This window comes from Neopelma chrysocephalum, unplaced genomic scaffold (assembly GCF_003984885.1).
Source record: "Neopelma chrysocephalum unplaced genomic scaffold, ASM398488v2 Primary Assembly neopelma1_74, whole genome shotgun sequence".
Taxonomy (NCBI): Eukaryota; Metazoa; Chordata; class Aves; order Passeriformes; family Pipridae; genus Neopelma; species Neopelma chrysocephalum.
In genome coordinates, this window is record NW_020897735.1 from 3,332,914 (window position 1) to 3,345,076 (window position 12,163).

Consider the following 12,163-nt stretch of genomic DNA (forward strand, 5'->3'; position numbering starts at 1 on the left):
AACCTGAAACCAAACTTAATTGCCCAAGTCCCTGGTGTCACAGGAGTGACACCACAATGCATTTAGGTCTTCCCAGAAGAACTGATGTTGTTCTCAGGATCTGAGCCAAAGCCTCCAATTAAGGTCAACATTTCTACAAGGCTATTTTGGGCTCAGTTGAATCAACATGTTAAATCTTGAGCCAAATCTGAGTTTTGTCTGATTGGTCTGTCCCTCCTGCTCAGCCTGTTTTGCTTTGGGATACCTCCATATCTCAAAGAGTGGGGATCAGAGATTTATTTGTCCCTCCTCGGAGGGCAGAAATTCCAGTCTCCCACTAGCACTTCTCACAATCAACTTAAACTAAAAAACCAGTGAAATTAAGAGAAACACCTCACTACTCACCTCCCACAGTGTTCAGGCTTCATCACCCAGCTCAGCTGATCCTACATTCACACGCTCCATTCAACATATTATATTTTTAAAATCCAAACACACATGCACACACATTCCAAAAAATGTTACCCACCTTTTAGTTATTTTAGTTATTTTTTTGATAACTCAATCCTTTTTAATTTGGCTTTATCCTTGCAAACTCAGGGTAGATTTGATTGTTGTGCTCTTCCCTCCCACCCCTCCCTTTTACTACTTTTGCATATATTTTAATAAAATGTTCTCGTATATTTTCTGTATTTTCTTTTTTTTTTTTTTGTGGACAGAGAAAGTGTAAGTGAAACAAGGATAGTATTCACAGCCACAGAAACATAAGAAAGTAAAAGGGGTTTTTCCTTCCCCAAAGAACAAAAATGACCTATGTACCCTTCAGTGTCTCCAGGTTTCCTTGGAAATGGATTCTCTTGCATTGTGCTTTGGTTTTTGTGGTGATGAGGGTTTCCCAGTGTTACTGGAAAGCCCAGAACCTGAGGCAGAAAGCCAAACTCAGGTTTGCCTTTAAGTCCAGGTTTATCAAAGTGGCGTTATGATTTTGGCTTTCTCTGCTTTAGGAACGCTGTTGAAGTACCTGAAAGATGAGTGAGTGAAGATTTACAGGTGCTGCTCCTCCAGCTCTGGTACCACTGAAGGCACCAACAGCCTCATGCAGGGCAGGAACTCCAGGTCGGCAAAACAGCCAAAGGGACCCAACATGTCCCATTTTCAGTGTTGAGACTCTACCTCTGGTGAAAAGTGTTCCAAGATGGAAATCCCAAAGTGAACACTCCTGAGACCTGCACCCACCCTCCACCTCTTGTGTGTCTTCTCCCCAAGGAGGCATCAGTTTTACTCTCAAAGAACTGCCATCCCCACCTGTCCTCCAGCAAAGCTCAGCACAGGCTGCGGGAATAACTCAAGGTAAAGCTGGCATAAATCTCAACAGAAGAAATCTCTTTTATCTTTAACCATTCACTCCCACTATAGGAATAATGGCAGCTCTTTTACATTTACATATAACTCTTGTTTGTTTGTTTGCTTTGATTTTGTTTTTGTTGTTGTTTTTTTTTTTTGTATGTCTCTTTGTCTTGGCACCTGCATAGCAGAAAACTTTACAGTTCATTACAGAAGTTTGCCCCTCTCTCTGCTCCTCCCTTTATTTACTCTGCTGCCCCTGAGGACTAGCAAGCAACACCCCCAAGGTCAAGAGAGAGTAAGGTGTTACCCTTTTATGACGGATTATAGAAATAACAAACATGCCTGACAGTTTTATACAGCTGCTAGAACGGGTTTAGTTTTCAACAAATGAAGAATTTCCTCTTTTTTTTTCCTCTTTTGTATATTAATTACATTTTACAAACCTCGTTTTTCCCCCCTTCTCCTTAAACTTTTCCCCCCGCCTCTCGTTCTTGCTTTTTCAGGTTTTTTTTTTCCTCTTTTTTCTCTTTTTTCTCTTTTATTTTTTTTTTTTATAATTTTTTTATACAGCAAAAGGATCGATTCACCAACATGTGTCCAACATGGATAAGTCCGGGTTAGCAGAGTTTGGCCGTCATCTGGTCCGACTGTTTGAGGATCTCGGTGTTGTACAGGTCCAGGGCGTGGTTCACGCGGATGATCTCGCTGTTGGTGAGCTTCAGGCGGTGCTTGAGCATACAAGAGAACAGATCCAGCTGGGGCTTCCCTGGGGCCACGGGAGGCGCCAGTCTGTTGATTCGGTCCCGAATATCCAGCAGCAAGAGCATGACGGAGGAGGAGGAGTAGAACTGCCCGCCCTGCGTGTAGGACTGGTTGACCTGCTGCACCGCGCTGCGCAGCAGGTCGGCGTTGAAGCGCAGGCTGTAGCCATAGACCTGCACGTCCGAGATCTTGATGTAGAACTGGCGTTTGGTGGGGTCAGAGAGGTCCACGGGCCCTTGGCCAGTCTCGTTCCGCAGCAGGGAGGGCAGCCGAGTCCGGCTGCGCAGGTAGATGTGCACGGTCTCAAAAAAGGTTTTCCACCGGTTGCCCAGCAGCAGGGTCCAGTTGTAGCACTGGCTGTTTTGGAGGCGGATTTTCTCCCAGCGGGGGTAGCCGTACTCCCCGAAGGGCATGTTCCAGCCCTCCGAGTGGCTCCCGCTGAAGGGGTTGACGTAGACGAAGAACATGGGGTCCAGGCTGCTGTTGCGCATCTGGCAGATGCGCATGGAGATCCCGATCACCATGTGGATGAAGTCCATCCGGTTCTTGTTGCTCTTCAGGGTGAGGGACATGCGCTTGCGCCACCTGGGGTCGAAGAAGGTGTCCAGGCGGATCTCGTTGCTGATGAAAGTGGTGTGCACGTACAGGCGGGAGTCCATCTTCTGCAGCAGGTACTTCAGCTCCAGGTCCTGGAAGTCCAGGTCTGTCTCGAAGCTGATGAACTGCTCGCTCCGCTCCGAGTCCACGTTCTGAGGCTCGCAGCGACCCCGGTAAAGCTTATAGCCCTTGTTGCACGAGCCACAGAGGGAGATGTTGGCAAGGCTGCACATGGCACAGCTGTTGTTGCCCCCGATGATGCAGGGGATGGGGCGCTGGCACAGGCTGGTGCCACCGTGGCAAACGCAGCTCCGCTGGCTTTCCAGGAAGGTTCCCCAGAACCCGTTCTCGTTGCAGTAGAGCAGGGACTGGACCCGGGTGAGCCACTCCTGTATCGTCCTGCAGGTGGGCAGAAGAAATCATTAGCATTGGAGGGCTTCACGGAGTTGCTGGGTGTTGGCATCTCACCAGAGCTACAGTGTTTTCTGGGATATATCTGAGGCAGAGCTCTCAGAACATCGATGCCCTGCCGTGGCATCTGGGAGCTATTCCAGTCTATTTCTAGACTGAATCTTTCATCTGCTGTTTACTCCTTTGGTGAAGAGCAAAAGCCTTCTAAGAAATATCTGAGCAGTTAGAACTGATCATCTGATTTCTCTCTCCTCACACTGCTCTGGGAGCTGAGACTGGCACAGTCTTCTGCCAAGGATCCCATCAGCACCACAGTGACAAAGTTCAGCCGTGGGAATGGAGCTGATAAAGCCATGCCAGAGACTGAGGTGCTGTCAGATATCACAGGGCAGCAGAACTCCCAGGCTAGCAGGAGAAAACTCCTCTCCGTGTCATTGGCAAATAGCCCCACTCTCCAAAAACAGACCCGTAATGGGATAAGGCAAAGCCAATAGTAACCTGTGCTTATGGTGCAGAGCTCATAACAGCAGAAAGCAGGGTGGAAGTCAGGATTCATTGAGACAAAGCTGCTAAAATAGTTTCTCCTTAAAAAACCCCCCAAACTCTGCTGCTAATAACCACCTCTTGCAGCCTCTCCCCTTAAAAGCAGCCCCACTTGCCCATCCCTGAGCCCCACCACTCTCACACTTGCTGTATCAGCGCTGTCACCTCCACATCCTGCAGCCCTGGAGTGACTCCTAATGAGTAACACTGCAAGCTTTTGGTGTAACCCACTTGCCATGTTGCTTTTTTTGCCCCTTCTTCCCCCTCCCCAGCACCCCAGGAAAGCTCAGCACAGCGACTCCTTTCTCAGCAGCCTCAGCAGATCAGTCTGTGCAGCCTCTGCTCCCTCCCTCTGCCTTCCCCCCTCAGGCTAATGAATACTTCATTGTCTCCCGTGGGCAGAAAGTTCCTGGGAGTGCTGCAGTGAGAGGACTGGCTAATGACAAATTAGGATTCAGCCCCTGTAGAACGGGAGGAGTGATTATGGACAGAGGCTCTCAGAGCTGGATTAGTGAAATTCATGGCACCTGCATCGCCTGACCTCCGAATAATCATTAAGCTGTGGGCTGTATCAAAGAAGGCATTAAATGATACAGCAGCAAAGAACAGCAAGATGATTAGGGGGAGGGAGAGAGGGGAGGGACAAGAGTGTAAAACAGAGGAAAGCACTGGAAGGAAAGAAATAGCCAAGGAGCAGAAGCGGAAAGGGTAGGGGAAGAAAGATGGGAAAATGTGCAGGTAAAAGGAAAAATGAGAGAAATGCAGGAGCAATAGGGATGGAGAAGGAAAAACTGAAACAACATCTGAAAGAGAACAGGAAGAAAATGACTAAAATGGAAAAAAAAGATACAGAGTGAGGAAAAAGGAAGGGCTTTAACAGAAAAATTCTGAAGCTCGGATGTAGGAACAGACAATTTTCACAATTTTCACAATTTTCACATTCCTCCTGAGGTACAGGGCTGCCAGGGTCTCCTTCCCCTGTTCACAGCCAACAGACCTCTCCTGCTACTGGAAAAGACAAGATTTGCTGGAGAGCTTGGGAGCAAGGCAGTGCCCTCCATAAATATCTGCCCTAGAGGGAGACACAGCCCTGGTCCATAGGAAAGAATCCTCCTGATTCCTGGGACAGCTCTGCCTCGGAGGGGAGGGGACAGCACAGCACAGTGGGGCTGCAAAACACACTGCTGGCATCAAGCAGCCCTTTCAAAACCATCCCTGAGGGCCGGGGCTGTTTCCTGCTCACAGCAATACAAATGTTTTACCCCATCTGAAGCCTCGTGGGTTCCTGTTTGGAAAGCCAGTCAAGTGCACCTGGATTTGTGTAGTGATGCTTTTACACAGGTTTTAGGTGTTGATAATGCCATTGAGTTCATGGGACAAGGGCTGCCAGGCTATACAGCAGGGGATATGATATGAGTTAGAGTCAGGTGACCACATTTTGTCCATCTCAGGTGTGTTCTGTCCTTCTTGTGTACTAGAAGTCAGCAGAGCAAAATGGGAAAGAAGCCTCAGCTGATATCTTGCAATTGAAACCAGTAAAATTCCTGTTTCCCAGATGAACTTTGTGGCAGAAGGATGGGAGATCAGGTTTTTTGTTATATATGGGTATGTCTTAGCTTTCAGCAAAGACATAAGTAGGACAAAAAAAACACCCCAAAAATAAAAACAAGAAGAAAAAGAAAATGGTGAGTACCCACCATCTGCTAATGGCAGCAATAAAGGACATAATTAAATGAAAATGCAGAATCCAGGGCAGAGCTGGGCATTGGCTGCAAACATGACAATGGGAAGTATGATGGAGTGAGAGGGAGGAAAAGTGGTATAAATTACCCCATTTTGTCTTCCATCTGGGACAGGTTAAGAATATGCACAGGGGCAGCCAGAGCCCTCCAGCTGACAGGAGGTAACTTTAAAACATACACCTCTGATGGCTCAGGCTCCTGGGAATGTCCCCAAGAGGTGTTGGGGCAGAAGGAAGCTGAAAAGAGCCACTGCTTAAAAGCTAAAAGCCAGTAGCAGAGTAGGCATTGATTTTCATTTCAATTATTTTCCCTTTCATTAAGGAGCCATCAGTTTATCTTTCTCCAACTTTGATGTCATTGCAGAACTTATTTTACCTAATGTTTGCTACCTCTGGAGTTCAAAGTATAAAGTGTTACAGCATGTGATATTAAAAGAAGGAAAACTATGTCTTCAAAGGTCACTGTCAAGCAATTTTGCATTTAATATCTTTATCTTGCTTTATATCTTTATATATCTTACATTAGAAAACTGGAGAAAAGGAGGCTCAGGGGAGACCTTATCTCTCTCTACAGCTACTGGAAAGGAGGATGGAGCCGGGTGGGTGTCGGGCTCTGCTTCCAGGGAACAAGGGACAGGACAAGAGGAAACAGCCTCAAGCTGTGCCAGAGGAGGGTCAGGTTGGACATCAGGAAAAATTTCCTCACTGCAGGGGTGGTCAGGCATTGGAAGGGGCTGCCCAGGGAGGTGGTGGGGTCCCCATCCCTGGAGGTGTCCAGGGAAGGACTGGACGTGGCACTCAGTGCTCTGGGCTGGGGGACAAGGTGGGGATCGGGCACAGGTTGGACTTGATGATCTTGGAGGGCTTTTCCAACCTTAATGATTCTCTGATTCTACGCTGAAAATAAATACTAAATGCAGGCAAAGCTGGGAGTGAGAGTTACTTTGTAATGTTTTCTGGCTGTTGCTCACTGGTCCCTGGCAGCGCTGGAACAGGAACCAGGTTCAGAGCTGTTTTACCATTAAAAAACAATCTGTTCTGACCAAAAAAGAGTGTTTTGCAGGACAGTGTTGGGCTTTCAGACCAGAAGCAGAGGTCAGATTACACAGAGAGGTGATGAATAATATTTTTTCCTCATTATTTGTCATTCTTTGGGATTTTTCAGGTCTGGGAAAGCGAGGAGGCTGATGGCTGTCTCTTGAGACAAAGAGGTAACTTTGTTGTAGATGCGTCTGAGTCGATTAGAAAAACAAACCATGCCAAAACAAACAAACAAAACCCCCCGAACAAAACAAAACCCCAAACAAAGAAAGAAAAACCCACAAAACAAAACAAACAAAAAACTCAAAGAAAAAGAAAATAAACCAACTAAAAATCCGATCCAGCAGCACAGATCCTTTTTTTTTTTTTAATTTATTTATTTGCAAGAATAAAAGGTAAGGATTAAAGTTTTCCTTTGCAAACTCACCTTTCACTTTCCAACCAGCATGAGCTGCTCTGGGGGTACTTTTGGGTTTTCTGTACAGAACAGTGAAGTAAAAAGTGCTATTTTTATTCTCAGCAGTTGTGAGATGTATTCTTAACTAATGACAATTTGGCTGGAGCCCAGAACCTGTATAAGCCCTGCTCTCCTTTGGATGTTATTTCTATTTTACATCCACTGTTTTAAAATGCAACTACAGGTACTCATTGAGCATAGAAGCTTTAACAACTGGGGAGTGGTTTCTTTTTTAAACCAACAAACTTATCCCTTTGTTAAATCTGTAAACTTGTCTGTTTTTTAACAAAAGCAGCGCAGACCAAATATATCTGTGTCTATATATTTATGTTATGCCTTTATCTATATAACTACATCTATCTCTCCTTCTTAGCTATTGCAAAAGGTCATGGAGAATCAGCCTAATTGCCAAAATCCCTACTCTTCCTTTCTTATCTTTCTTTTGGAATCACCACTTCTCCCTTTCCCTGAGGACAGTCAACAGCAATCCCATTTCTTTTTTTTACATTGCCTTGAATGTATAATTTAGTCTCTCTCTTTAATGTGTAATAAAGAGAGAGAGGCTTGCTCTCAGCAGAACCTTTCCATCCTTTCAAAGCCACTCACATGTCTGATAAGCATCTGTTGCCCTGTGCAGCAACAATTAGAAAATTAGAGTATTTCCCAGCTCTGTGAGCAGAAAGGTGGGATGCAAACCTCCTCCAAGACAGAGCTGTCTCTGGAGCTGCTCCCCTGCCTAGCTACAGATGCACAATGACAAATAAGAAAAGAAATGATAATATGCCTGCTGATGTTGACTTAAACAAATCAAGCACATCAGTCAGTTAAAAACCCAGCTGCCATCATCCATTTCATCCTCCTTCCCCCAGATTTCATTGTAGTGGTTGGAGGCTCCCCTTCTGCTTGGCTGATTTTTTAAAATAGATGAGAAATGCTCGAGACATATTTATCTGAATGTTTTGAAGCAACGTGGTTGGCTGGATATTTGCTCACTGCTGCTTCTCTTTGTTGTTGTTGTGGCACAACTAAAAATACCTCCTGGACATGGCTGTGACTCCTCCAGCTCTTTTCCTGGTCAGAGCAGCTCAGCCACTTGGCAGGAATGGGCCAGGTTTAGGAAGCTCTCCAAAGACTTTTTTTCCATAATCTCTTACACTTAATAGATATTTCTCCTCATCCCTAGTAAGTCCATCAAATCTTTGTCCAGAAACATGAGATTTCTTGGTAATTAAAGAGATGTTAAGCCCTGGAAGAGTTTTCTGAGCTGCACAGTGATGAAATGAAAAGTCAGTGCATTTAGCAGCCCGGGAGCTGGATGAGAACAGGTGACAGCAGTCAATCAGTCAATTTTCTCTTCAAACTAAATATTTAGGTAATGAAGGAAGTGAAAAAATACGCAGTTTCTACAAATACTAACTTCTCCTGACCCTTCAAGAGAAGCATGGAAGAAAAAGCACTTGGAGTCATTTCCCCCCCTCCAGGATTTTCACTATTACTTCACTCCAGACAGTATAGAAAGACACAGCAAGAGATGTTTATTAAAATCCACAGATGCAAGTCCCCAGAATTACTTGAAGCAAACAAACTCAGCTATAGGTGAGGGCTGGAAGGAGCCAGCAGGAGGGGACTATTCAGTATCAATAGTTGCTGTAGCTCTAATGGAAAATCTGCCCTCTCCATCTGGGAGAACCCTGCAAGGCCCCTGGTCAGTGTGGGTTTGCAGGTTCACTCTGCATTTCATAGAAGAAATGTGATGTATTCCAAATGAAACTAAAGCTTCTCTTTCACTCTGGCTCTGCTCATTGAGGAGCACAACTCAAAACTGGGCTGAAGCATCTTGTGCTCCATATGTTCACTTTAACAGCAAGTGAAGCCTTAAAGCTTGGCTGGGGTTTATGAGGTAAAACCATTAAAAAGCAGCTTAGTCTGCTTAATGTCACCCCTGGAACAGTCACAGAATCACAGAATATGCTGAGTTGGAAGGGACCCACAAGGACCATTGAGTCCAGCTCCTGGCCCTGCACAGGACCATCCCCAAGAGTCACACCATGAACCTGAGAGCATCATCCAAACCCTCCTGGAGCTCTGGTAGCCTTGGGGCTGTGCCCACTGCCCTGGGGAGCCTGGTCATTGCCCAACCACCCATCTTTTTCTAACATCCACCCTAAACCTGCCCTGACACAGCTCCAGCCATTCCCTGGGGTCCTGTCCCTGGTCCCCACAGAGCAGAGCTCAGTGCCTGCCCCTTCTCTGCCCCTCCTGAGGAAGCTGTAACTGCCATGATCTCTCCCCTCAGTATTCCTGCAGAACACTACAGAACAAGGGGTAGGTCACACAGAAGGGAGGTGATTGTACTCAGCTCTGTGACAAAGGTTACCCACACCTCCAGAAACTTCAATCCACTCCCAGATTTTACCGTTTCCCCCCAGACCTGCACGTCTGCACACCCTGTATCCAAACACAGGCTGGATCATGCCCAAGCACAAGCTCAGCTCCACCAGCCCCCTCCCCAGCCCCCCTGTCCCCAGGGAGGGATGGAGGTACCTTTCCCTAGGCAGCTGGTGGTTTGGGTTGTGCCGACACCGGACACTGAGGCCAAAGAGTTTGCGGGCAGTGCGCTGGATCTTCTGCCGCTGGGCTTCCAGGGAGCTCTGCAGCAGCTTGTAGCGGTTCTGCAGGTCCCAGTCGTTCCCCCAGTGCTGGTGGATGCTCCCAATGGTCAGGAAGTGGTTGCTAGGTAGCCTTTTCATGAAGGATTTAAACTCATCTGGAAGAAGGCACAAAAACGGGGAGAAATGCAGAGGTTTCTGAGCTGTAAGGAGGTTACAAAGCTTTTCATTAGCAGGATGTAGGAGGACATCAGTGAAAGTGATATCCAGTAATTCCCTGATCATTAGCCTGCCCCAAGAACCCCCTAATTCCACGGCTGTTGCTGTTCCCATATAAGAAAAACCCTCATACCGAGCATCAAGGTGAAACAACACAGTTAAAGTGCACAGGGTGGAGAAAAAAAGAGAGCAACTCCCTGGAGCATGAGATTATAGTGTAGGGCTTATAAACAAAAAGCTGGGAGTTGTAATCATTGTCAGTTAAAGAGTTCTCATTTACATTGTTTTTCAGCTGTTTGTTGTTGAAGGTAAAGCACTTTGGCTGTGTTGTTAAAAAAAAAAGGGAAAAAAACCCCAAGCTTTCAAAATTCCCCAGAGGAAAGGTTTGGATTGTGTTAAAATGTCCTGCTTTCTCATTTTTTAAAAAGGGCATTCTGATTCTTTTTACTTACTTAACTCCATTTGAAGTTAAATGAGTTGCATTATGTAACAATGGCAATAAAATAAAATAGTTTGCAGGGCTCAGGTGAGAACAAAATGCGTCAATTTTAGCCAAAGGGAAAAAACCTGATTGATTGAAAAATATATTGCTCAATGTTGGGGTTTGTTGCTGTTTTGTTTGTTGCGTTTATTGTTTTTTTTGATCACTTTATTTCAATTTTACTTTGTTTGATAATGAAAAAAACTCCACTGAAATGCAGGGGGGTTTGAGTTGTTAGGGAAGGTTTGGGAAGGTTTGGCAGGGGAGGGTTTGGGAAGGTTTGAGAAAGGAAGGTAAGGTTTGGGAAGGGAAGGTTTGGGAAGGTTTGGGAAGGTAAAAATCCCATTTTAGACTCTGCTAGACAAACCCATGACTGACCTGACCTAGTGCTGGTTGTAGTCCTGCTTCTAGAGGGAGGTTGGACTAAAAACTTGCCCTAAACTTCACAAAGTAGCCAACAAGACATGCAGCCATCTCTTCCTATCTATGTTATTTTTCATCCTTTCCCAGTCCTTTTTTTTTTTAATTCCTTCATCCAGTTTTCAGAAGGAAAAGAGGACAACAGCAAAAAAAAAAAAAAAAGGTAAAAAAGGAGAGTTTGTAAAGGCTGATATCTTTGCAATTAAAAGAAATAATCCATAGAATTATTGGAGAAAATCAGACCAGATAATTTACACCCTATAGTACAAAGTTAAAGATATTGGCATAACAGATTTCCTGTTATTCATCAACTTGCAGTTCATGCTTAACTGCCTAACAAAGAGCATCAGGGCATTAGTCAGCACCAGCATCACATAGGTGGGAAATGGATGTTCCCATCCTACTCATCACATGGTGGAACCAAACACCTCATAAAAATAATCCTCATTGCACCACCGACATCCGTGGGACATCTGTTTGTCTCCTCCAAAGATAACTTAGAGGTTTGTTTTTTTTTTAATCATCCCTCAGGTTTTCACTCTATTTTTAATGTTGTTTTCAGTGCCCTTCTCCTCCCCCAAAATCGCTCCTCTCCTGCTCAGTGGTCCTCTGGAACCATCACCACGTCTAATTGCTCCTGTTGACCACGCTGATTACTCCGGGTACCTTTCAGCAGTAAAAGCCTTGCATTTGCTTCCCACCCCTTATAAATCAATTCCCTCAAAAGCCTGTTTGTGCAGGAGCCCGAGCTCTTTTCCCTCTGATGATGAATGTGCTACATTTTTCATCGAGACGGGCAAGGCAGGAATTTCGGTGCAGTGTGCACATTTTGCTACCGCAGTGCAACGTTGGGGGAAAAACAAATGAGCAGCAAATCTGGCCAAATAAAAGCTGGATGGGGTTGTTTAAAATAAAAGGGGATGAGAGAAAAAAAAAAAAAAGAACCGTTTTCAGAGCAGGATAGTTTCTTCATTATTTATGTATAAACTTTATAAACGTGCCCAGAAACCGAGAGTATGGATGGGGATATTCCCTATTTCTGAGAATAGTTAATTCTTAACCCTGAGAATTTCTGATTAACTAATAAATCTGTTTGCATTTGTTGTTGTTTTAGTTCTCTGCACAGAAAATGTTGATGATGGCTGGGACTACACCTCCCATGATGCTGCTTGGCCCCTCTTTTTTGCTGAGTCAGTCCCTGCAGGGAATCCCATGGCAGTGACTCAGCATCACATGTGGAACGGGACAGTGTCCAGCCTCTGCAGCAGAGTGGTGGCACCACAGTGAATTTATATGTCAGGCTTCTCTTTCAAAAATGAAACTTTCATTTTTCCAGTGTTTAAAAAAAATAAATCCCATTTTCATCAGAAAGCAATACTCTTGGGAAAAAAAAACAAACAAACAAAAAAGAAAAAAACAAATAAAACCCCACCTCATGACTTGATCAAAAGGGTTTTGTTTTTTTTAGATTCAGAATCACAGAGTTGTTTTGGCCAGCCACATTAAAATGCAGAGAATAAGGCAGTGTTATTTTTCTCAGTTTACACTGGAGCAGT

The 12,163-nt window shown here is 45.1% G+C and overlaps 1 protein-coding gene across 1 annotated transcript in view; it reads right to left on the reverse strand.

Annotated features, from left to right (window-relative positions):
• Positions 1-1,429: 1,429 nt before the first annotated feature.
• The window catches only part of BRINP1 (BMP/retinoic acid inducible neural specific 1), an 89,157-nt gene continuing 78,423 nt past the window's right edge, over positions 1,430-12,163 (reverse strand). The window contains exons 7-8 of the mRNA XM_027687800.1: positions 9,423-9,645; positions 1,430-3,084 (exon numbers count right to left, since the gene is read on the reverse strand). Coding sequence (XP_027543601.1) covers positions 1,944-3,084; positions 9,423-9,645 — 1,364 coding nt within the window. The 3' untranslated portion in view covers positions 1,430-1,943. The remainder of the gene's footprint in view (positions 3,085-9,422; positions 9,646-12,163) is intronic.